At 43.2% G+C, this 27,284-nt stretch overlaps 1 protein-coding gene across 1 annotated transcript in view; it reads left to right on the top strand.

Moving 5' to 3' along the window:
- LOC138453509 (four and a half LIM domains protein 2-like) overlaps window positions 1–27,284 on the top strand; it is a 478,916-nt gene that overhangs the window by 301,410 nt on the left and 150,222 nt on the right. The window contains exon 3 of the mRNA XM_069606420.1: window positions 8,419–8,601. Coding sequence (XP_069462521.1) covers window positions 8,446–8,601 — 156 coding nt within the window. The 5' untranslated portion in view covers window positions 8,419–8,445. The remainder of the gene's footprint in view (window positions 1–8,418; window positions 8,602–27,284) is intronic.

Below are 27,284 nucleotides of genomic sequence, written 5' to 3'. Positions count from 1 at the left end.
GGTAGAATCCGCTGAAGGAATTGCACAAAGTTTGCATTTGGTGAAAGAAAATGCAAGGAAACCTCGTAGATCCAATAAGTTACCGTTTACTATTGTAGGGCACTTCTTTTATTCTGGTTTCACCATGTAAACAAAGAGTGTGATCCTGGGAAAGTTATTTAATCCTATCCTTGGGAGTTCTTTAGTTCACATTGCAGGTAATTCAAAAAAAGACCCACTCATATTTTAATAGATCATATTGTTGCTCCATATAATATACAATGAAATATCTTCCCAACAGTGCTTTGCAAAAAATAGGGAATCACTGAAATCTGCCTTTATGTGACACTCCTTTTTGGTTGTTTGGCGGGTCCATTTTTATTTATTATTTTTGCTGCCTTTTTTTTGTCCCAGCTAACCCTGTGTTAGAGCGGCAAGTGGACACTCACCTCACTGTTTGTGCTGTATGAAAAGCATGCTCTGTCACTCATGTAAGCAGGGAGAGGCACCTATTAGGAGGGACAGGGCAATAGAAAGAGTTCAGTACACATTATTAATTACGGCATGGCCTTGACTTGTGGTTTCAGCATAGATATGTGTACCTTTGGTTAAATTCTTGCACAAATGGAAGCCCTGGCATTGGATAGCACAGCCACAGCTTCCAGATACTGAGACCCCCACACATCAATAGAAGAGCATTGTGCTTGATGCATGTAGGTCGTCTGCCCCCCATCGACCCCATAGCCACCCCTTTTAGATTTGCTTGGAAAGGCTGGGAACGGTTCTAGGTCCAGAACCAGCCCCCACAGTTTGGTACTTACTGAAACTATCTTTGTGATGATGTCTCTTGTCATTCTTTTTGTAAACACTTTGGGCTTCAATACTAGTTTGGCAGTAAATTGACAGTAAATCTGCCAATTTAGTGCCAAAGTTGAGTACCATTACTGACACTCGGTCCCGTTGACTTATTACTGGATTACAAGGGTGGCACCGTGGTGTTAGTCTCCATTTTTGGAGTCCACAAGACTCCATTGGGATTTTTGTCAGATTTATCCCAAGCAGTAATTTTGCATGGTAACTCCAATGGCTTTTGTCGTTAAGGTGGATGATCTACCTTTAGCTTTCTCTAGGCAATAAGTCAGCCATCTTACTGCCATAACTCATAGTATGGTGGTGCACCATCGTACTCTTAATGAGGCACTTTACTTTATTAGAATTTGTGTTTATTTATGTTTTATTTGTAGGTGTTTTATCATTGCTCATTTCATTCTTTTTATCTTTGTTTTTTTGTTATGCTGGAGGCTGTTTTAGGTCCAGAGCGAGGCCCTAGAGTGTGGTATTAACGGAAATGAACTTTGTGATTGTGTCTTTCTTGACATTTTTCTTTGTAAACACTTTGTTTTATCAGGTCTTCAAGTGACATGACAGCAGCACCTAAAGATAGGTTGTGCAGCTTATTGCGCTATGTGAATGCCGTAACTCACTCATGAATTCACTTACTAATTCAGTTACACATGTAACTAGATAGGTGGCTTTTAAATTGTAGGGGTTACCAATCACTTGTCCCAGTCTGGGGTTGTGGGGCGCCTCGGTTAGTATGGGATTGCCATTCCTAGGTTAGAGACAATAAAACCCTTGAACCATATTTGGCAGTTGGTGTGTTCTTGAGGCCATCTTTGACAACCGCCAAACTTGTAATGAGGCTAATACACTCACATGCTGGGTTCCATCCACTCTGCGGCTTACCCGCGCCCCCCCAATTCTTCACCCCCTTTTTCCACCTAGTTATTTATGGTATTGCTTATAATGCACCACACACCCATAGGCCTCAGAGTGCGCTCCTGTACCTTCTGTTTCATACCAAAGAAACATATGAAAAGCATTGCTTTATAAATCCTCCAGAATAGGGTGAAGATAGTTGGGTTCTAACTCTTTTTTTCATATGCATGACTGTAAACCAGCAGGATTGCAATAAAACATTTTAAAACAGAAATTAATTTGCCCATAACTCACCCCATACTTAGGCACGTTTCCAAAAGAATGATACATTTGGAATTGGGCAGTAGATTGGATGGGAAATCCTTCACAACCCCTTTCGATACCCAGGTGGATTACATTAAAACGTGTGCAAACATGCATTCCTTTACACCAACACTGGCCCCCCAGAGTAGGCATATCTGCCACAGTAATGAGATATGCATTCTGTTTCATTCATTCCAAAGATATTTCAAATCCCTTTCAACTTTAAGAGGTTCACACAGAGAGCCAAAGGGCATTCAGACGTATATATCCTAAATTAAGAACAATCATTGACAGATCCAATAAGCATTGTCACTGAGCTTGCAAGCACAGGAAAGACTGCAGGCACACATACGACATAGACACAGGCAAACAAGTGTCTACACACACACAGCATGCAGTCACACTTGCAAACGCAAACTGCAAATGCATCCACACCTGATGTACAAAAAGCACACAGGTACAGATGTGCATACAGAAATAATAATCTCATTTCTATTGCACTCTTCTCCACTTCCCACCTATTTTGCTTTCACCGGATTTAGACTCTGCCTTCCCCAAGACACGGATTTTTGGGGTCCTCTTCACCAGCAGACATAACCTTCACCACTTTATAACTTCTCCATCCACTCCGGGCAGGATTAACCTGCCTAACATCAGGAAGACTCTCCCCCTCCTTACTTTCAACTCCACTAATGCCATCACGCTCATCTTGGCCATCAGTCGCGTTGATTTCTGTGCCAGCTCCTTCTGGGCCCCCTTCTCTATTCCTTTCCCTAACCGACAGGCTATTCACCTTTGAACCTCGTACCCTCAAGAATATTCCCTATTCTTATCCCTCATCCAAACCTCACCTCCATGATGATAGGTCCTCAAAGAAAAAATGGTCCCTCCTTCAATTGCTACTGCTGGTTTCCAAATGCCTTCATGAGTTTGCTCGCCAGTACCTGGCCAAAAGTATGTCACTACTCACCCCTTTGCACCCTTCGCTCTTCTTCACTCCCACATATCTCCACCCCCTGTTCTTCTGGTGCTTCCTTTTGCTTCAGCTCCTTCTCCCTTCAGTGGAACAAAACAATTATTATCCACTAATTGATATTCTCACTTAGGCTGCACCTGGTGGCACCCTTTATCTAGTCGCACGTTATTCTTCCTCCCTTACTCTCAATTCCACTATACATTTTATATAGCCCAGTCCCCCCCTTTGGAACTATGTATTTATTGTATATCAGACTTATTACTTGAGTTAGGTTTCTAAGCGAGGATTCGAACCTCTGTTGCTCTGGGTGCTGTTTCTTCCCAGACCAGCACGTTGCCCCTGTGCTATGTAATGTTTGTCCTGTGCTCCCCATCATCCACTGAACAGTTACTATCTCTCTTCTGATAATGTACAGCACCTGACTCAGGATTTCCCAGTTGACTGTTCATGGATTTTGGAGGTTTTTCTGAGCGAATCACCCTGAATCCTCAACAAATACAATTAATGCAAATCAAATAAATCCTTGCCAAGTATTGTCATCACTTGCACGGGCACTTCTACTGCATGCCATTCATTTCACCCTGACCCAGGTCCTCTCAATGTCTGGCAGGCATAGCTGTCACATGCCTCTGCACTCCTACCTATAAAAATAATTTCGATAAACAGTGGTGGCGGAACAGCAGATTGCGGCCAAATGGATCTAAATCTTACAGGTTTCGCTTCCACAGCTGGCAGAAGGAATTAAGAAATCCGACCACCATGCATTGCAATCTTATGCTAACGAATTGCCACGAGTGGCATGTGACAAGTACTGTACTACCGTCATTTGCCCACGTATCCACACCACGTGCTGTACATCACCATCACGTATGCAGACCCCCCCCCCCCTCCAAATGGCAGACATTACATTAATGTACACGGGGATTCTCGAGGCATTCAGGTGGTGTACTCATATGGCCAGGTACTCTAGTCACAAGCCTGCTGCCGACGTAATATTTCCAGTTTCTTCACCCGGTAGTGCCTTCACAGGCTGGCACGCCCCACTCCCTTGCTGCTGCCTGACGCGGCTGGAGCGATGGGTGCTGTGCCACTGGCAACTCGAAGCTGCAGGGGAGGGTGTTGCCGGCGAGGATAAAGGGAGGAGAAATGCAGCGTTAACAGCCGAGGGGCCACCTATAGGTGCTGCTGCTGGGCCCAGCAAGTGTGGGGGTACCCCGAAAGTGACTAACTGCACTGCTCCCATCACTCAGCTTCCCAGCCCAATCACCTTTTATTTGCCAGTGCGGAAACCCCATTTGTTATTCGTGTTGTTGATATGTGTCCTCTGTCTACAGCAAACACATTGGGCGCCAAGAGAAAAGAGAGACAATATATACCTTGTTAAGTGGGTACTTTGTAAATATGTCCATTAGAAATAGGCGTGTTATGCGAAGGATATTAAGTGGCTGGAACCTAAGACTATGCATGCCCTGTATTGGCCAACACTGCCCACACCCTATAAAGCTGTGTATTTGCAGCGTGCGTACTAATATAAGTGTTAGCGTTTGTTTTACACGTTTTTAATGTTTCTGGGTATTGTTCGGATTTTCCCAGGCCCAGTACCCGGAACGCTGCTGAGGGGGGCGGGGGGTATTTGTGATGGCAATGGCGCATAATTGTAGGTTCTCAGCCGCCTGCAGGGCCAGGCACTCTTGCAATATTTGTGCGCGTCTTTGACATTTGTATTGCTCTGGTATTAATGTATTTATTGTTCATTTATAAGGCACGTGATACCAAGCAGTTGCTTCTAATCTGATGAGGCAGGGTTGTTTAGAGCACATGGTTCCTGTAATGTCTGCTTCTAGAATTAAGATGAAGTTTCTGTCACATCTTTGATAGGGAAAGACCCCAAGTTGCACCCTGGCAGGGACTGGATCAGCAAACAGCCATGCTGCTCAGGATTTTACTAAACAGTCCAATATAGGTGTAAAAGCAGACCATGCATGCAGGAATCTACACACTAACTCTATCTGGCTAGACATTGAAGAGTCTATTAAATCATTGTAATATAGAAAAAGTTAAAGTAGAGGCATGATCTTTAGTCTCTTCATTTTTATCCCTTATTTTGTTCCCTGCCTCTCGCAATCTCCCTGTCCCTCCTCTCTTCCCCTCCAATTCTGTTCTATTGCTTCTCCTCAACGCCTATTTTCTCCGTTCTCTGTCATTCCCGTTGGCCCTCATTGCTGTCACGCTCGCTGCTCCCCCCTTTCCGTCTTCCACTCCCTCATGTTCTGTCCTGTCTTTGTTTCTCTCTATCTTCCTCCATGTTCTTGTTCCACCCATTCACTCCACCTCTTCCACATCTGCAGCCTTCCTCTCTCACTCCATCTGTGCCCCAGTCTCTTCTGACTTATGCTACGGCCTCAAAACTCATTATGCTCTCTCCTCCCGTCTCTTCTAAGTACTGCTTCTCTCCCGTCTCTTTTTCCCTACTATTATGTTCTTTTTTTTTAAAAAAAAATCTCCTGTTGTTTCTCCTCTACCCTCCCAGGGGTTTTACCTCTTTTCTCCCTCTCCCTGTCACCCCCTATCCCTTCAATTACCTGTAACATCGACATCAAACTGCATTTTGCTGTGTCTTCCCTTTCCCAACAGGTAAACAGGGAAAGTAATCGGGCCATTATGATCATGCCTCCTTGTACTAATGTGACTGACCACGTGACTGCCCCTTATAAAAAACACACTCTCTCAGACAAAGACACAGTAATAAATGTACTCAGGTCATAGACGAAAATGCAGTCGCTGTAGTGCTTCCTGTAAAGCAACAGCCAATCACCTCAATCAAATGAAACCGCAAACCTCCTATTAGAGGAAGTAGGGGGTGGGCACAGGACGTCCTGCTGTGATTCTCCTGGTGCCTCGACTGGCACTTGCAATGGCAAGTGCCACAGGACCAATGGATGTACAGTACAACTGCACCCACCCATCGGCTACTTCAACCAGTAGGAAGAGGTGTGCTCTTGACTGCTTGGAGAAGACTCTGGAACTTGTACTGGGTGCCCATCCGCTGAGGACCGGTTGACGGGCAACAGCACACAGCTGCAGCAGCAGCCGCACAAAAATACCACCCAGGGAGGAAAACTGTGTCTGCCTAGTGTGAGCCGCCTCAGCCTTTTTGACTTCAAGATAAGTTACTACTTTTCCAGGTGTAAGCAAACCCTACTATTGGAAAAAAAACATTGTCAATCGGCTACTTATTGTCCAAGGAATTCCTTGGACATTAGGTGTTGCATGGAATAGTATGGTGTGTGGGGTCTGGTTGAGCCCAGGTTGCATTTTGGCGAGTCCAGAATGCAGAATCTAAGATGACATATGGAGGGAAGGGAATACTTGGAAATAAGAGAGTACAAGCTGGCACAGAGTACAGTTTTTTGTTTATTTATTTGGATTACATTATACATACAATATTAGCACAAGCAACATGAGTGATTTGTTGAGATTCATGCTTTTATTTTAGCAAGTTTCCCTTTATATAGCTTTGCTTCACTGCAGGCGATGAACTAGAACATTAATCAACAGGCAACTTTAGAAAACACTCTTGTCATTTGCTAATAGATACTGTGCCCAGAATGCAGAGGAACAAAGTCAAAGCCATATAGTTTATCAAATCTGGACAACACCGTTAGATATATCAGCGGGAATCACTAAAGGCACACATTCATACGGTCTTACATTTCATTTGAATGATTTTGTTCCCAATGAATGGCGAACGCCCCTCCTCGCCTACCTTTTCGGCCTGTCTTTCTGATGTCAACAGCCAGATGAGATAGTTCTGGCTCGAAATGAACTCTTTTTCAACAACACCTGACCAGCGACTAATCCCAGTGGAAGCCCAGATGACCCATAGACTGCAACCCACAGTAATGTGCTACTGTTAAAAGATGCCAGCCCAAACGTTGTCTACCGACACCCTGAGCTAGGTCCTCGCTTAAAACAATGACATCAAATAAAGACGGGAGATTGAGCGAGATCGTAAAGACAATTGGGACTCCTTGTTTTGACCTCATTGCATGCAAGCTTGTCCCACCCATGTGCCGTGGAGAAGACCTTCAGCTCATGGATTGCTCTCTTTCTCGCTATCCTTAAATGCACCCAGTCTCCAGCCCCTGTTTCTTTCAGCTCCCAGGCCCAAATCCTTCCTTTCTCTCAGCTCCTCATCCATCAATGCTCACTCTGCCATGATATCTGCAAGGCTTCAATATGCCATGTTCTCTATCAGGACAGCCGCACCTTTCTCACCAGAATTGACCCCAAGTCTACCCTCCCATCTTTAGTCTGGTTTCCACAGGAGAGATCACGTATGACTGGCCCTTCACCTATCACGCTGGCCGCTAGTGCGACAGTGGGCGCAATTTAAACCCCTTTGTATTCTACACCACAACTTTAATGGGGTTGTCCCTACCCTTCATTGGGAACAAAATGGGCACCTATTTCCTCCCTTTGTGTGTGCTCTAGCTAAGGCTCTCCTTCAACATGTAAAAGGTGAAAAGATCCGGGGGTTCCATGTTCTCAGTACCAGGAGGACCTTAACTCTGGAACTCTTTGCTTCTTGCAATCCATTCACTGCCCAACCACCTGAACTTCAGGATATGCTTGAAGGCGGGCCTGCTTCCTTTATGCCCTGCAGCCAGCACTGTTAACATTGTTTTGTCAGTTTCATGACACCTCCTGGTCGCCACACGCTATACAAATCCCCCAAGAATAAGCATATCACACCCCCCCATATAATTGCTTAGCCATTAGATTACGAAAATAATTGCCTTCCATTTCTGAATGTCTGACACCCCCTAGCCTGCATCCCTCACACATGCATTCGGCTGTGTTTCGTGGGAGGTAAGTATATCAGAACGTCATTTTTCAAAGTACACTATAAGAAATCAGAACCTAACTGTATTTTTGTTGATGTTTTGGGGCCCTTTCTTCTTTGGTGACAGTCACACACACCAGGGCTGTGGGGGACCAAAGCAGAAGCACACATTGTCAGAATCTGAACACTGCACCTTCTGATTGTCCAGGAATCATTTGTGCTCTGCAATAATCTGTAACACCACAGTGACCCCTGATTCTGAGAAAATGGGTTCTTTCTGTGACCACAATGAAAACCAGTCCTCTCTGCTAGTCCCGCTCTGCTCCGCTTCTGCTGTAACTTTCCACTCTCTCCCGGAGCACAATGGAATCTGCCCCTGGCGGCATTCCCAGGATCACTGACTCCAGCCAAGGGGGCTCCTGCACCGGGGTGTCTGGCAGTGCAACTAAGACAAAGCTACAGGGATATATTTTCATGAAGTAAATGTGCTTTTATAAATGTAATAATTCGATTCTCTTTGGAACCTAAAACTCATCATGCTGCACATAATCAGTACGCATTGGCAATGAAGGCTAATTCTTTCCATTATCTTCAGTTTGTCCCTCACAGCATTCGATTAAAGATGAGTAATAAAGATGGCTGCCACCACTGCCGCACGCCTCTATCGGGAGTGAAGTACACCGTGCAAGACGATGATCCGTACTGCGTTATGTGCTATAACCACCTCTTTGCTAACATGTGTGAGGACTGCAATAAGGCCATTGGATGGGATTCCAAGGTAAGCAGTATATTACCTTCAGCTCACGTTAAGGGGTTTATTTATCAGTCATCAGATATCACCAGAAGGAAAATAGAGAGTGAAGATGATAGTGACAGAAGTCCCATCCTAGATACCAGTTGCGGCCATCAAGCTGCAACCACAGTTGCAAGGTTTTCATTCTGGTCTTCTGCTACCTCTCTTGTTTGTTGCCTGATCTTGTTTTGTGGTGCTTTACCTGCATGTTATTTTCAACTCCTCTTTTTTTCTCTGTTCATACCTCTTCGGTCTCCCAAACATCTGAGTTACCAACTGCTCGATATGCACATGGTTGCCTTCCTTCCTAACTTCCAAGCGCTTAATACTGGCATCATTGCACTTGTCCTCGTGCGGTTTGATTACTGCAATCCAGTTTGCCCGAGTGTTCCTCTTTGCACTGCTTCAATTCATCAGTGTTCGGACATTTGAAAGTCCAGAAAGAGCCACAAACTTTCAAAGCACGGGAGCCAGGAAGTCTTCGACTTCCATACATTGCACAATGTTTACAAGGTGGCTTGTAGTTTGTGGCGCCTCATACGTCTCCTAAACACCAACTCGAGATGTCCCTCTCTCCACACCCTTTGGTCAAATTGGAAGTTTAACAAAACTAGTCTCTGCGCTGAATTCTGCTTTCTTCTCAAGATTGAAGAACAGAAGGCAGGACAATTCTTCCAGCTTTTCTGCCGAACAATTGGCTCCTAAAGGTCTTTTTATGGAAGTTGTTTACTGTCAAAATTTGAAACATGGCAATACTTTGTCTTTTAGAAAAATGTAATGAGTTCCACATTTTTAGGCTGGGATATTAGGACTGCCATTCTCAAAAAAGATTATTAATGCACTGCCTGTTTGTACTTTAGCACCTCTTCAATGCATCGTCAAATCCACCTGATACCTTCTTTAGCAGCCAGGTGTGATTGTGAACCTCACATCTCTACTCACTTGTCTCCCTCCAAGGGCAAGCACTTCCCTTAAGATTCAGGCTTTTCTTCCCTTTGATTGGATCACATGTAAAGAGGGTTTGTCTTCCTAACTGTTTATAAATTGAGAACACCAAAAGTGTGTGTGTGGGTTGATTTCTTAACCCTTTGGCTTTTTGAGTATGATCCTGTGGGGCGGTCGTTTGGTGGGGTATCTCAGTGCCCGGTGCCAAGAATTATTTCTTGGTTGAAAAATTATTTAAGCATCCAACAACCACAACATCTTTTCTTGTGGTACTTTTTTACACAATCCACATACCAGTTCAGATTATGAAGCATGTATAGGTTATTCTGCATATTAGGGATTTGCCAATATAGGTCTGCCAACATGTGTTTCATGCCTCGATGCGCTTTCTCAAGGCAAGTGTTTATTTTAGCAGGAGATTCGTCAAACCGTTATTATTTCTAAAAACTTTTTAAACAATTCTCATGCCTCGAATCTTTTTCCTCAAAACAAGCGTTTCTGAAGCAAGCAACACATCTCAAACGTCTCGTTTTTTACCAATGAAGTAAAACATGTTAAATACCGATTTAAATATTTACGGTAACTTGCCTGGTTTAACTCTGCTGGACAAGATCATTATTGTCCATGATTTTACCGAAGAAGGTTTTAGAACCGATTTTGATATCCAGAGGCATTACTCGACTTGGATCCTACAGAAGAAATTCGCTGCAATCTGGAAATACTACTTGAAAGGGCAGAATAACTTAAATGGATCAATAAAAACACAAAGAAATTCTTGACCAACATACATCCGAAGATACCACATTTTTACACCCTCCCAAATATACATAAGGACATGCAAAAGCCTCCAGGGAGACCAATAGTAGCTGGAATCAATAGTGTCCTGGAACCACTTGACAAGTACATTGATTATTTTTTACAGCCTTTGATCCAGCAGACAAGTACTTACATTAAGGATTCTACACATTTTCTGCAATATCTCAGAACTATTCCATTTGATGAGAATAACATCTGCTTCACAGTAGATGTCAAAAGCCTGTATACATCCATTCCACATGATCTAGGCAGAGAAGCGGTAGAGTGGATGCTTCTGAAGGAAGGAGAAATAGCGGCACAAAAAGAGTTTATTATGGGCCTTCTAGAATTCATCAGCAACAACTCATACTTCCAATTTAAGGACTCATACTATTTACAAGTGGCCGGTACTGCGATGGGGGCAACCATGGCCCCATCATACGCAAATTCATTCATGCACAAGTTTGAAACGGAACACATTCTCGAGAACAATCTGTGAAACCAAGACCTCGTTATCTGGATACGATATATAGACGATATCTTTGGTATTTGGAAAAGCTCAGAATCTCACCTTCTAGAATTTTTTGATTACATCAACAGCATAGATCCTCGGATACAATTTACACATGAATATTCACGTAAGTCTATCCATTTTTTGGATGTAGAGCTCAAGGTCACAGAAACAGGATATCAAACTACAATCTATCGGAAAAGTACAGATAGGAACAGTTTGTTACAAAGGTTGAGCTTCCATCAGCCAAGCTTGATAAAAAATGTACCCTATAGCCAAATGCTTAGAGTTAAAAGGATTGTAAGTACCCAGGGTGAATATGAAGCAGCAGTTAAAGAAATGGGCAGGAAATTTCTCGCACGAGGCTATACAGAAGAAGAAATTACACTGGCAGAGACACGTATAGCGACACAAGACAGAGAAGAATTACTTCGACCAAAAATAACTAAAGAGGATACTCCTGCTCCATTAGTTTTTGTATCGAAGTACTCACGCCAAAGTAATCGGATCAAAGCAATCATAAAGAAAAATTGGAACACTGTGACATGTGACAAAAGGGTAGAGCATTTGTTCAAAGAAACCCCGACATTTGCATATCAAAGAAGCACGAATCTAAAAGACAGATTGATACATACGAGACCACCACAAAAGAAAAGAAGTACAGAACTGATAGGCACATTTCCGTGCTTAAACTGCAGCAACTGTGGCTATATCATGAAATGACAAACAATAAACCATCCACACACTGGAGAGAAGATTAGGCTCAAATGTTATGCTACATGCGACACAGCTGGAATAATATATGGGATTAAATGTCCATGTGGGCTGTACTATGTTGGCCAAACACAACGTACAGCTAAGATTAGATGGAATGAACATAGATCCTGCATCAGGAACAAGACTGCGATCTCTAAAGATAACAAACACTGGAAGTTGCTTAGGTGGATTTCCACCTCAGTGAGACTGGTGCATGAACCATGCATTGTGAATTGTCCTCAATCCGGGTCACGAGCATTCGTGGTGCTTTAAGGAGCATTAATACCATTGAGACTCTTGCACATTGATGCCTGGTGATCGTTATCTGAATATGAATGTGGACATGTACAGGTTTAATTAATTGTGAACAATCTGATTGTATGACATGCTTTAACCTGACACTCCTAGTCATTTCAGTTTTCTGATCGATATTTAACATCTCATACTTTTGCTAGTTTTGCTTGTAGTACAGTCAGCAGAATGTAATTCATTGCGTTAAGCGAGCTATGTGGCTACCCAAATGTACATTCCCCGCACTAACTTGATCTATACGATCAGCTACCCTAGACACAACATTTGTTGATCAGATTTGCCATGGCGACAAACCTGCCCCCCTGCACGCTTGCAGGGCGGTGGGGCCCGAGGCGTGCATTCAGCGGCGAACACGCTGCTGCGCGGCGCCCTGCCCACGTTGCCTTAGCAATGTAGATTAGCATCGACGTTCGCGCGCGATTCACTTTCGCTTTTGGAGTGAGAGCGATCGGTCCCGCTTGCGAACGCCGCATAAAGGTAAGAGCTCAATGAGTATGTGTACACAGACTGACTGCGTGAGATGCTATAGTCACTTACACAAATACCTGCTGTGATTCAACAGGAATGTTGGAGTGTGTTCTCCACGAACAATTACGAGAGAGGACAACTCGAATAGTCAGGTACAGGGTACTGATGTAAAGGGTAACATACTATCACGAATATAAGGATGTAATTTTGATGTTGACAACGTTTTCCTTATATCTCTCCCATATTCTCTCCACTGATCCGAATCCACGCGGGGTATGTGTTTCTTTAATTATTTCTGAATCATGATTTGTATTGATGTTTATAGCATGCACACTGTATAGTTGATTTAAGATCTATCTAAGTACGGCCCTGAAGATGGTCTAAGACCGAAATGCATTGGCACATGTACTTCTTTGAAAAACGACCTAGATCTTTTTGAATTGCCTCACAATATAAAAATGTATCAACCAATGGACATGGGTCCTAGAAATGTGAAGTAAACATTTCTTTTTTGAAAATCAAGTACTGTCTTCTATATTATTTTATCATCTTTTCGCACTCATATCTATGATCACTATATGAAAAAATTGAAAGAAATTGTGCAACCCTGTTCAGGGTCAACTGAGAGCACCGGTCTTTAGTAGGGTATGTACACCTTACTTTTTCTTTTTTCTGTTCAGTGAGATCCGTATGACAAAGGATCTATATTGGACTGGGAGCTCCAGGCTAAAATATGTTCTAGGTTTGAACAAATCATAAATTAATTCATATTTTTTTTTTTGATTAACTAACAGTGGTGACCATCTACACCTCGTACTTTTGTAAAAATATGGTGCCATCTTTGTTCTTTTTTTTGACTTGGCTGCTTTTTCCATTTTCCTATTAAAAAAGAATTTGTGATTGCAGCCTCCAGAAAGCACTTCTATATCTCAACGTCTCAATCAACGTTGTACCATGCCAGTGCTTTTATGTGCTTTTAAAGTGCTTTTATGGAATTATTTATGTTGAATACTAAATGCCACAACATATCAAATATTCAATGTTATTATAATAGGGCCTTCCTACATAAATTACCAATTGTCACCTACAGTAGGGTTGACTCAAAGTATTATATGTAAATCGGCATAAAAAAAGTGCCACAATTCAGCAATTCTTTAACAGGTTTGGCTCGAAATCATGGTCTACTTTACAGTGGCATGTGTCACTCATATAAAAATAAACACCTGTCCAATGCAGGCCATAAAAAGTGCTTCAGAATATCCAACTGAATAGTAATAATTCACTAAGAAATCAGACATGTCCTCAAGCAAATACGCAATTGTCAGGTACCACTAAAAATCAGGGGTCTGCAACCTGCAGGTCTCCGGATCTTTTTTTACTCTGACTTCTATGGTCCCTCATGACTGTGCAGGTTAGGGCTGATGGGAGTTGTAGTGCACAACATCTGGAGATTCAAAGGTGACAGACCTCTAACATAAATGATAGTCTTAACTAACTAAAGTAGCATTGCGACGCTCCCTCGAGCCCTACTGTTCTTAAGGGTTCCACCTCTGAGCAAGTACACACATGGACACCCAAAACAGAAACCCATCCATACAACTTGCATTTCCTTACAAATGAAGCATTTAGCTGCAATTCTAGGTCTCTAAAATGCACTATCTACGTTTGGAACTATGATCATACTAAGGGGGCGAGGCATAAAACGTAAGCGACTTGGTCGAGCATGCTTGTGGTAAATGGTGGCAACTATGGTGGCAACAAACCAGAAGGCGGAGGAGACAATCAAAATCATCTTATCTGCAATAGAAAACAGTTAAAGGGAAGGCAATTTGAAAAGAACCCACGAATGCTACGTACAGAGGCGCAGAAGCGGTTGGAAGATGAAAAGGAGATTCCAAAAACTTTACATGTGTTCGGGATAAAGTGATCTCACATAAATGTGTAAATAATAAATGAATGCAAATTGCAATGTTTCTTATGAAACGGGTGGGAGTTGGGGGAGGTGGGGTGTGCATCATTAAAGACAGCATGGGCCAGAATCTGTAGTCCTATGATGGTTGGGTGTCATTTGGGTTGCAGTTGGAAAAGAGGGATCTTTTATGAAGTCTTAGTACTTCCATGCCTAAAACGTTGGGAGAAAATATGTAGAATCCAAGGCTGTCTGAGGGGGACCTTTTAAAGTGCAACGCAGCCAGCCGGCCATTAACACCCGGAATGAACTTCACAACATGATCTCTGTTGATTATGCATTTTAAACATTCTTTTTGCAAAGACTCAGTGGCCCAGAGCATTAGTGAGTTGTGTTCATAAAGAATGCGTTGTCGTGATTCAGGTGGTCACTCAACTTTCCCCCCAAGCAAGGTGGCGCGCACCCGAACACTTATGCAGATTCAACTTTAGTGAGGCCTCCCACTTATTTTGCACCACCCCAACAAATACCCTATGTACCACTAATAAGCTAGGAAACAGGCTGGTGTATAGTAAGAATATTTATATTTATTTAAGGTATGACAAAATGGAATAGCACCCAAAATCAACCACCAATGCTTTGGCACGACATATTATCACAATGGCAAATTCCTTTCCATTATTAAAACAAAACAGGTAGAATTTTGAAATATGCAGTCACTACTTACATTAAATTTAATTGCAAATGAAACAAATAGAAAGCATATGAGTCCCAGTGGACTCAATGTAAATGGGGAGGCCGGATGCACCGGCACCAATCGTGAACGGTGCCGGTGCATCCGACATGGTCTGCTCACGAGTGCCGCTACGCCTGCCAGGTCAGACCTGGCGCGCGGAATGGCTCCCGCGAGCAGACCTCGTAGTTTGCCGGTCCGGTAACAACAGTAATGGCAAGCTTACCGGTACTGTTGTTACTGGACCGGCAATCTTATAATGAGGCCCAATGTTTGAGAAAGAAACTCAATGTGGACATTGTTTTGGGCTTTTCTTTGAAAAGCAAGGTTTGGAGAAGGAACTGAAATGGGGAAATCATGTTGTTAGGCTTTTATTTGAAAGACAACGTTGGGAAAAGGATAAAAGGAACTCAATCGTAAAATCGTTTTTCAACACACATTCAAATGACATGCAATGCTCGGTAATTCTGGTTTGGCATGTAAGGGAATAAAGGGAAATTTCATTCGCCCCCCCTCCCCATTCACTTGAAAGGTAGCATTTTAGGATAACTTCTTTAGGGATTCAGGACCCTCCCTTGTGGGTCGGAGTCAGGGGTTTCAGAAGGACAGACACCCAAGCCTTTATTGTCTATATATCACTTCTAACACATTGGGCATGAACTTTGTTAGTCATCCCGTGATTTTCTATATGGGAATGAATTGATTTAACTTCAATTCAATGCACTAAGGATCTACACAGCTTCACCTCTCCCCACAATTTAATGGAAATGATTAAGACGGGATGTTCCCAACACAATTCAATTTAAATGGATAGGGTGATTTTCTATAGAGAAATTAATTTTAATTGGATTTAATAAAATGTGCAAAGGGTCTTCCCAGTACCACCCCCTACCTGCTATGTGAGATGGAGATTAAGGCTGGCAGTCCCCCCCCACATTTTTGATGGCTTTGGGATATACCTACTTACTTGGCAGGCAACTATGGAAACAGCAGGGCTCCTCTGAGGACAGCATAGATCTGGCCAAGGGCTTCAGTCAAGGATTTTCTCCTGCACCCAGACTTCCTCTGCTCCTTTTAAGGGGGTTCCAGCTAGGTTCTAGATTCCACTGTCATTGTCACCAATACAAGGATTGAGGCCTCTCTGCTAGTTGTTCCTTGCAAGAGTCTGGCAGTAGACTACCTCCAGGAATAAAGTGGAAAAGCCCTGTCTGTTCTGATGCAAAATGTACCTCTTATAGGGCTGACGACACTCCTACATTATCATAATTCCCATGGTAAGGATTGGCTAGCACTCTCCCTTCTCCTCCCACCAAGACACCCACTAGCTGCTGATAGGACCAGGAGTTGGGAGGTATTTATAATGTAGGGTGAGGGAGGAGAAAGATTCATCATCTCAAAATGACAGGTGGGTTTTACCTTTTTGGGTTCTGAAAATCTAACAACACAGCAGCCATGATAACTTTTCATATAACTACATGAATCTTTATATTTTTGGATTCTACATTTTATGGTGAGTCAGAAAATACAAACTTATTTTGGCACGCCCTTTCTGTGCAGAGCCACTGTTTTTTGTGCTTTGTGGCTGCACCGTAATAGTTACAACTCTGACACTACATACTTCCAACATTAATTTCACTGTCTATCACACTATCACTATTTCCAGTTCCTCAGATGAATGAAAATGCCAGAATTATGATTGTGATCATAATTTAAGTTATGTACATCACAGCATGTTCATTTTATATGGTCCTGATGGGCGGCTCTTTATACCCTTTAATATGAATCCGGGGTGAGCTCAGTGGGACGCACAATGCACTTTTTATTTGAGAAAATGTATTCAATGTTAATCAATGGCACTGATTAATATGAGAGGTAGTTTCACATTCAGATCACCCGACCAATTCTTAGGTTTCCATTTCTCCTTAAACATGTGACCAGATCACCTGCTCGGGCCAATGTTTATTCTACCCTCTTCTGCTGAGCTTCAAAGGATTTTGTTCGTAACTAATGCACAGTTAATGGGGACCTGGCCTTGAAGGTCATTTCTGTTGGTTGTGTGATCTGTAAATCCCATAATTTCAATGTACTTCTTTTTATGTCTTAGCATTTAAATTGACAACCAGACCTTCTCCTAGGGGTCCTCAGCCAAAGGTCTTGAGGCACAGACCTTTCAGTTTAGTGGGAAAAACACCAGATGCACCCATCCTTTAGAAAATATATCTTTAAATCGAAAAAAATGTGCTTACATGTAAGATTTTAGCATTATATCTAGGTCTGCTATTCATAAATACAATCTTTCTTTTCTTCTACATTAGAATAGAGATAGATTCAATATTAATTTAGTACACACAGATAGGCAACAGTTACATAAGAACCAGTATTCATTGCTACAAAAACAAAATACGCCTTCCCCTATAGATTCTGTAATTTTATGTGCTGAAATTAAGTCTCTTTAATCCTGAAAACACAGTATGTCATTCGACTTTATTTTTCAAATGTAAGGCGTCAATCCTCCTTTTTAGCTTCCAAATGCACAGCATTTAAAATATATCTTTTCTTTCCATGTGCACTGTTGCAATTTTGAATCTATCAAAGTGGGCATTTACACGAAGTCAGCATCTGCAATGCCACATGTCTTTTTGGAATCCATTGGACAATGTTAGTGATATTACAGTTCTGAGTCGCACTCTTCTTCAGCGGGGTGCCTGTACATTCTAACAAAATGGAGGGAGGTCCATTCTCGCTCATTCACTAGGCCTTATAGGCCGAAATCACTGTTTTGTACTTGCTTTTATATTTCAATGGAACTCCACACTTAGCCAGCTTCACTCTCACAATGGGGCCTAACATGGTCTCTCCAACTCTGTCACTCTGGGGCTGTCTTTTGACCCCACAACAAGACACCACTGTGTTTACATTCACCAACAGCATAGCTCTAAATCTTTTCTGTTCACAGGGCAGGTACAAATAAAAGATTTCCTTTTCAGTGGGTGAGAGCCCATTGAATTCTATGGGCAGGTTAGGGGCTTGGTAGGTGAGTGAGCAGATTCCAGGGTGGGTGGCACCTGCCAAAAGTGTGTCAGTTGAGAGGTCTGTCAGACAGCCAATTCTAAGCAGCAGGCCATGTATGGCAACGTTCCCTCTCTGTGCCATGAATGGGGAGGGGAGAGGTTGTTCTTTGCAGGATGCTGTTGTTAAGGTGCTTTCCTTTTATGACGTAACTACAACCCTCCCCATTTTAACTATGGCCTACTCTGGGGCTCAGTTTTAACATTGCATTAACATGCACTATAAAAGATGGCTACTTTGAATTTTCACAGAATAACATTTAAAGAGAACATCATACCTGCTGCATTACGCTTCTGTTCTGGCAGCACAGGCTTGGGCCTTCTGTGACCAGCCACTCTATTTTTCAGTGCATCTTCCCAGACATCATTTTACCACCATTATCACCCTGTTCCACTCCTCCTGCCCACAGGCCGTGAAGAACAGCTCCAGAATCTAACCACAAATGCTTGGGAGCGTAAGAGGTTCACACGCCATGAGATCATGCATCCCCTCAGACTGAGTTCAAGAAGTTCCAATCTCTAGCTCCACGTAATCGACAGATGTTGCGCGCATGACCAATTGCCCTCAGACACATGCGACATATAAGCATTCCGTGAACGCGATTGTGCTCCCATGTGCCCTGAGAAGGGGCGGACAGAGTTCAACAGTAGAATAAAACAAGGTCACCTCGGCTGGGGCCAGAGGGCTAATCCCAGCTCATTTTACACTCACCTGCTTGAGGATGACCGAAAGGGCAGCACACACCAATGTTTCCTGGTCAGTCAGCCCGGGCACCGGCAGTCTCTTGTCTACTTGCACAACGTCACCATGTCACACAGGTGGGCTGCTGAACTGCAGATCCCTGGAGCTGAGCAACATCCATTGGGGCTTGACCTTTAATCGGACTCCTGATTGGAGTACATCACATTTAACAGACTCCTATTGGTTCATATGGCCACGGAGCATAGAAAAGTAACAAACAGTGTTTTGCCTTTTCATTCTACAAGCTTTGTCAGTGTCATGGCAATACGGGATTCTGTATCTCGTAGAGGAGAAGTCAAGTACCGCCACCAAAAGCTCTGCCCCCATGTTGTCTATATTTTGGGAACCGGAAGTTGCGACATGTGCAGTACCAGTAAGGGTGCCTGCACCACAAAGATTCCTTAAAACAAGGTATCCATTAAGTAAGCCCTATATGCATTCACAAAGATATGATGGCCTTTTGGATAAAGTCCCAGAAGAAGTGTGAGAGTGAGTGGAAAAAGAAGACTGGTGACATCACATGAGGCAGAACTAATGCACCCAGAAAAGAAGTGCTAGGCAAAAGAACATAAAAATTCTATAAGATCTGAAGAGGAGGTGTCGAAGATGAGCAACATTTCAGGCTCAAGATGAAGATGCTCATGCTAAAGAAAAACCGAAGAAAATGCTAAAGCAGTTTACAATTGTACAGATGCAGTAACGCAAGTAAACAAAGAGATCTTAAGGCTGGCTACATAGTGAATAGTTTGTGGTGATGCACCAATGTATATTCATAGGAATGTATAGAACCTGGATGTTCCACAATGCACTTTAGCAAGGCTTAAAACCCCATGATTGGAAAGGGTTTCAGTGTGGCGTAGTTGGAAACAGCTCATGGCGATTGAGAAATTCAAGAAAGGCTTGGCTGGCCCAGCACCAAGAAGTCAAGGTCACCGTGAGCCTGGTTGTCCATCTAGTAGTTACAATGAACGTGGGAAAAAAACAAACTTCTGTTTGAGGTGGAATGGAAAAACACTGAAGGCATCAAGAGTTCATCATTTAATAGTATTAAATGCAGCAAAGAGCTCAAAAACGCTGTCTCCAGTCACATGGTCAGATCAAAATAGACATTGGGCCGAGCTACACCGAAACCAAGAAGATACTCCCTTTTATTCTCAGGCACACAGAACTTCTGCAAGGCCAAGTGCAAAGCCTTAATTGACTGGCAGACTGCAAGAGTGATGATAGATGTTGGGCTAATTGGGAGGGGAAGCATGATCAAGCTATACAACAAAAACATAGATAGATAGACCCTCCCTGCACCTGGAGTGGTAGCCTGCCAGCTGCTAGCATGTGGAATATTGCAGAAGGGTACAAGGGTGTCAAAGCAATTGTAGAGGGACATGTATCAAAGAGCCCTATAGTTTTTGTAACCAATGGATCGTCGTATATTTTGTGACGATGGAGATGACTTGCATTAGAGGAGGGCTTAGTTTTCCACCTGATGTTAGTGATCCAATCACTTCCCCCATCAGTATGCAACATATACTCAGATTTTCCCTTTAAGCCTATCACATTCCCAAGTAGGTTTTAGTAGTTTTCCACATAGAGTGACATCACCTATGACGGGTTTTGACTATAAGAGTTGTGTTTTTTGTAGAATGCTTTGATGATTTTGCTACCACGTGAACCCATAGGCCCAGGGCCCTTTAAGGCGAGGTAGCAATACTTAGAGATGGATGGGGATGCAGAATTTACTCAAACATCAATAATCAAACCGACTCAGGAAGTTGGAAAAACACAGTACTGTTTTATTTGCAATTATCTAAAACAGGGAGTTACAACGGACATCAACTGAGGTTTGCACGATTTCTCTCAAAGCATTCTACAAAAAACACAACTCTTATAGTCAAAACTCGTCATAGGTGATGTCACTCTGATGACATTTGGACGAGAGCAGGCTATGCAAGTGTCACAGCACAGAACACAGCGCACAATGGAGCACCATTTAATAATTGTAGAGTGGCAGTCTGAAAAGCGCTTAGAGTTCAATATCCTGATATGTCAGATATGGGCGCTACAATGGCACGAAAGATGCAGGAAGGTGAGGATCAGCTTGCTTACATTCAGAATTTTCAAGAGCAGTGGTCTTTGGAAACTCGAGAGCTCTGGGGGAAATCGATACCTATATTCTATCATATTCTATGTCAACGATGGCCAGATCAGGAACAGCTGACCATTGCATATCATTGCCGATTGTTACAGGAGAAAAATTGAAAGAGAGAAGATGCTAGGAAACTCAAGGATGCTAAACTAGTGCAGAAGAAGATGTTGAAGTATGCTACAGAAGGGGCAATGTTAACTAGCGGAGAAGGGCCCGGAACACAACAGACCATAGGTATGCCACAGCTGAATAACCAATGGCAGTCGGATCAAGGAGGGAACATATTTATGTCGAGAGGCAGGGAAGGCAACTGTGGAAGAGGAGGCTTTCAGAATAATCAGGGAAACTTTCGGAATAGCCAAGGTAGTAATCAAGGCGTGCAGCAAGGGCAGGTTAGGAGATTCCCTCCCGTGTGTTGGACATGTGGAATGACATGACATATTGCACGAACATGTGGAAGCTAAGGGTATGTACAGAATGGGCGATTATTAAGAGGGGGTACAGCTTATCATCCAGCATATAGCCCACAAAGTAGGGATGGGTTCACCCAAGATCAGACATCAGTATCAACCACAAGTGCCGCAAACACAACAGACTTTGCAATCGCAACAAGCACCATTGAATACGCTGCAAGGGCAGTCACAGCACACACCCATGCAGATACAGCAGAGCACAAACACAGGACAGCTATTGTCTCCTAGAGTAGGGGGTCTCACTGTCGTGGGAGACAATCCTTTTACAGGTACAAGAATAAGTATGTACCCACAATAGGACAGCTCACAGGTTGACTTGATGCGTTCAGTACTATCAATGATGTCCAATCCTCAAGAGGAACTGAGGGTTGACGTTACCATAGGAGGCAAATCCTTTTCTTTTTTGGTAGACACAGGGGCAACTCGCTCATGTATACAAAAGGGAACATTTTCGTTATCAGGAAATGCCATGAATGCTGAGGGGTTCTCTGGAGCTACAAGTAGAGTTCCTTTTACTGACAAATTGCCAGTCTCTATAGGAGAGTGTGATATGTCTGTCCCAATGTTGTATTCAAGGCAGACACCAGTTAATATACTGGCCCGAGATTTAATGACGAAGTTAAATATGATGATTTCTATCACTGATGAAGGTATAGTGTGTTCAACACCAGGAATACATTATTTAAACGTGGGAAAATTTATCATGGCATTTGCAGGACAAATAGCTCTGCAGGGAATGCCGTTAGAGCCTGAAGTTTTTCAATATGGGGTATGCATTTTGTTAACATGGCTACCCGGTTTAGTGGACAAGATTATGAAAATATCTGATGAATTCTTGTTCAGGCTGAAGATACCTATGGACGAAAAGGGGGGACAGGTTTTTCCCTTGGAATTACAGGCAGCCATAGTGCGAGGGAAATTGGCCATACTTGAAGGTTGGGATAAAGGCAGGCCATGGAGAACAGGATTTTCCATTGAGGGAAGGTGTAGATTGACTCATATCACCGACAAGGATATGTTTAGAGACATCCCGTCAGTGGATCAGAACAAAAAGATGAGAAGTTCCAGAGAAAATGATAGTAGGTAAGCGTCCCACATTTTTTGCTGAGGATTTAGAGAAGGTCCCAATTTATTTATGGTCTACGGGCCCCAATGACGTAGGCCTGTTAAAAGGAGTGGGAGAAGTTAAGATTAATCTGAAACCAGGAGCAAGTGTACCTCAAGCAAGACTGTATCCCATGTCTCGAGAGGCAGACAATGGTATTTTTCAAGACTATATCAGCCATGATGAATCTTGGCATCTTAGTGACCTCAGAGTCACCATGCAACACCACAGTGTATCCTATCAGAAAATCGAAAGGGGGTTGTGGCATTTAATTCAGGACATGAGGCCGATTAACCAGATTGTAGAGGCAGAGTTTCCTCTAGTTCTGAATCCGGTTGAGGCGTGATATTTTACGGTGATTGCCTTGAAAAATGAGTTCTTCTCAATCCCGTTGCATAAAGATTCTGAAGATCTTACGTCATTTACATTTCGTCAGACTAAGATGAAAATCACACGTCTGCCCCAGGGGTGTTGTGAGTCTCCATTGATTTTCAATAGGGTCTTGCAGATGGACCTAAGCAAAACTGATTTGCCAAGTGTTGTGCTGCAATATGTAGATGATATTTTGGTCTGTAGCACATAAGAGGAAGACTGCCGACGAGACTCAATTCAGCTAATGATTATTTTAGCAGAGAAAGGCTATAAGGTGGACAAACAGAAATTTCAGTATTGCCAAGAAGAAGTGTTGTACATAGGACGATTAATTTCACATACACATGAAGGAAAGAATGTTACACCTGAAAGATCTGAGGCGATTTTGAAAACGTCAAAACCACACATGATAAAGCAAATGCAATAGTGTTTAGGATTATATAATTATTTTATGTTAGACATGGGTATTAGATTATAGTTCAAACACAAGACCCTTGTTGCAGGCCCTGAAAAGGGCACAGGTGAATCAGGAAAAAATTGAATGGACTGAGGAAACGGAGGAGAGGTTTGATGAACTAAAAAAGGTGATTTGCATAGCTCCAGTTTTAGGGATACTGATGATGGTTGACCAGGGTTTTGATAGTGGCAACTTGTTGGGCCCTGCGACCGATTCAACTTGTCGTATAAATGTGTCACGTGTTAGCGAAGGATTTCAGAGGTAAAAACCCCTCCTTTGTTTTTATTAACAAAGAAAGATAGTCCCTCCACAAAAGTAGCAGCGCCACACTTGTTAATTTGTTACCAAAATTATTATTTACTTTAATATTCTTAAGGTAAGGTAAATCGCCCGAGGGAGAAAACATGCCCAATTGATTACACGTGTTTCTGCACTTTGTGTGCCTTTCTTAAATCAGGGCAAATATCGTTGTTAACATGAGTATCCATTCTCAGTTCATGTTTGTTGGCTTGTTCGAGAAATCCAAAATGTTTTACGGGTTTAAATCCCACCTCAAAATTCTCAAATTAGTCTACTTGTGTCGGCTCCTAGTTCCACTGCTACATTTGTGAAGGGACTAGCTTTCTTTGCCAGTTTTTGGGGTTCCCAATTATTCTGAAGAGTTATTTTTATTCTTGTACATGAATGGAACAGTAATGACAGCAGTACTCACGCAGAGAACTACAATGGGGTCCAAACCCCTAGCATATTACAGTGGGATTTTGGACACAGTAATGAGGGGTCACTTCCCTTGCGAACAATCATTGGCAGCAGCCGTGTTCACTATTGAGAAGTCTGCCAGCATAGCGATGGGGTGTTCCATGATGTTATTTGTTGAGCATGCTTTGTTTAGTGTTTTGGAGAAACCCAAGGGTACACTGATGTCTCAAAGAGCTTCTACTTATGAGGTGGTTATATCGAATCCCGCAATCAAAATAGTCAGGTGTAAAATGGTGAATCCTGCCATGTTTTTAGCTGAACCACTGGCAGAGGATGAGCAAGTGCATAATTGCTCAAATTATGAGGAGTTCTATGATGAGATACCGAGAGTGAAGGAAAATGCTCTAGCAGCAGGGGAGATTCTTTTTATTGATGGTTCTTCGAATATCGATCAAACTGATGTGGAAAGACATTCAGGCTCAGCTGTGGCAAGACATAGAGCCAATGGGGAATTTGAAGTGGTAGCAAGTGTGAGACTACTGTCTCATTTCTCAGGACAGGCTGCAGAATTGGTAGCACTTATTGTCACGCTCAAGAAACACGCAGACCAGGACATAACAGTGTACAGTGATTCCGCCTATGTGACATCAACCATGCTCGCTGTCATGAAACGAAGCTACTGCCCCCTCTGGACATCTTGGTCGGTGCGACAACGTACCAGAATGGCCTCTCACACCCACCAATTTGGCGGACATCAGATCTGCGGTCTAGTTCCTGGGAAGTACTACTCTGCTAGATAAGCGCCCCACCCCTGCGGTACGGCGCATGTCAACGCTCACAGTTCCAAAGTTCCGGTTGCTGTTCCTAGCATTCGCCTACCTGGAATCTCTGCCTAGCAATTCCTTCTGTGCTTCCTTCCTGGATTGTTCGACCATGGCCGCACTGCTGCCTTCCACTGTCCTTCCTTCCTGGACTCCTTGCTTCGCAGTCCTTCCTGGATCACATCACATATCCACTCCTGGGCTTTCTACTACCACGGTGCCTCCAGACCGCTGCTATTCCTCCCTGAGCTCTTTGATCACATACTTACATGCTGACTGTGACCATCTCCTCCCCATCCTGGGAAAAACCGCCTATACTGTAGACATTTGAAACTCCACCGACGAAGTGGCTTTGGAAGAAGGTCGCCCTTACCTTCACGATTCCCGCAATTCCAGGAAACGTGGGCAGATGGAGTCGTCAAGGAAGAAAAACCCCAAGTCTTCACAAGTGAGCCCACAAGCAGTTCGTGATAGTTGTGACACTCGCTGGGCTAGCACGTTGGAAAAGGAGGGGCTGCCTCTGAGCGGAAGGCACTCTAGTGCAACATGCTGCATTATTGGACAGGCTTATTAAAGCACTACAGCTCCTAGTAGCCATCGCAATAGTTGAGTGCGCAGCTCACACTAAGAGAACAGACTTTATTTCATGCAGAAACCAAGCTGCAGATGAAGAGGCCAAGCGAGTTGCATATTCTTCTGATATTTTTAATTTTGCTAAACCTGATGTGAAAGAGAAAATTGTTGTGATGATGGTTGTAAATGAAAGCTTTAATCACTTATCACAAGCACAGTTAATGGAAGTTCAAGGTGGAGCGCCACAGGAAGAGAAAGAACTGTGGACTTGGAGGGGTTGTTGTTTATCCCCTTCCAATGCATTGTGGTGACAAGACAGCACTGGTAAACCGGTGATGCCTATAGCCTTATTAAGGGTGATCTTAGAACAGCTACACTACCTTGCACATGTCCATTGCGGAGGACTGGTTGGTACCTAACCTGCTAGAACACGCTGCTTTTTATGTAGAAATTGCATCGTATGTCAAAGGTTTACTGCTGGGCACATGCTGCAAGCAGTAAGAGGGGTAATTCCTCAACCAAATGGTCCTTTTCAGCATTGATATATCGACTATGTTGATATGCTGCAGGTCTGTAATGGATACAGGTATATGATAGTGGTAATGTGCCCCTTCTCAAGGTGGATCAAGGCTGGTTCATGCACACACCCTGACGCCATTTGTGCTGCAAAATTCTTAGTCCAAGAAGTATTTCCTAGATGGGGAGTATGTGAGGTGTTGAGATCATATAATGGCCCCAATTTTGTGAATGAGGTATTTGAACGTATTAGCTTATTGCTTGGTTTTAAACACAAGGATTCTTCTGATTATCACCTGCAAGCAAACAGAATATGAGAGAGACTCAACGGTCTGCTGAAAGAGAGAATAACTATGTTGAAATTAACACAGAAAAAGGGGTGGCTGCATTGCATGCCCCTTGCATTATATGTATTGAGAACTTAGCCAGGCTCTGACCACCAACTCACACCCCACAAATTAGTTACAGGGAGGCGAATGAGAATGCCTCTGATTCCTCCATCGAGGACTAGAAGTGATGCCCAGACAACTGTAGGAGATGAGTTGCGAGCGTACTTAACATGTATGATGGCTAGTATCTCTGTCATTTCAGGTCAAGTCAAGCAGACGGGTGTCGGTCTCAGAACACAGATGAAGGCCATACAGCAACCAGACCGGAAGGTTTATGTATACATAAACTGTTTGCTGGAGATCAGGTTTTAAGCAGAAATTTCTCACAAAAGTGGCACAAGCCTAGATTTAGCGCCCTTCCATTGTGGAGGACATTGCTCAGTCAGTAGTCAAAGTCCTAGGGAGACGAGCTTGGATACACCTAGGAGATGTAAAAGTCTACGCTGGAGAGGCCGCCGCACTCCCAACCCATTTGGAAGCAAGTCAAGGAGAAGAAGTTCAGCACGTGCAGACTCGATTGATGACGAGGAAGAAGGACACAGAGACTGACCAGTAGACATATAAAAGTGTACATTTGGACTGTGGCTGCTCTGAGACACTCTTTGTAGCTGCCAAGCAAGGAGTGAGCGAGTTACTGTTCTTGAGCCACAGGAGTTTGCTGACATTGGACTGTGGAGTATGAAGGTAAAAAAAAACATGCCAGATTTGGACTTTTTGTTTGACGACTGGAAGAGGAAGCAGTTCCCCGACTCTTTTCTCACTGAGTTTCTATTTGGAGGTGCCTATGGTGTTGCCAGATGTTGATGTACAAAGACTACTTCTTGCGGTATAGAGCTTACCCTGCTCTGGTTGGGAGGATCACTGACATACATACTTTCATC

Source organism: Ambystoma mexicanum, chromosome 4p, assembly GCF_040938575.1.
Source record: "Ambystoma mexicanum isolate Mex_15411 chromosome 4p, UKY_AmexF1_1, whole genome shotgun sequence".
NCBI lineage: Eukaryota > Metazoa > Chordata > Amphibia > Caudata > Ambystomatidae > Ambystoma > Ambystoma mexicanum.
This window is presented reverse-complemented; position numbering and strand designations above follow the sequence as displayed.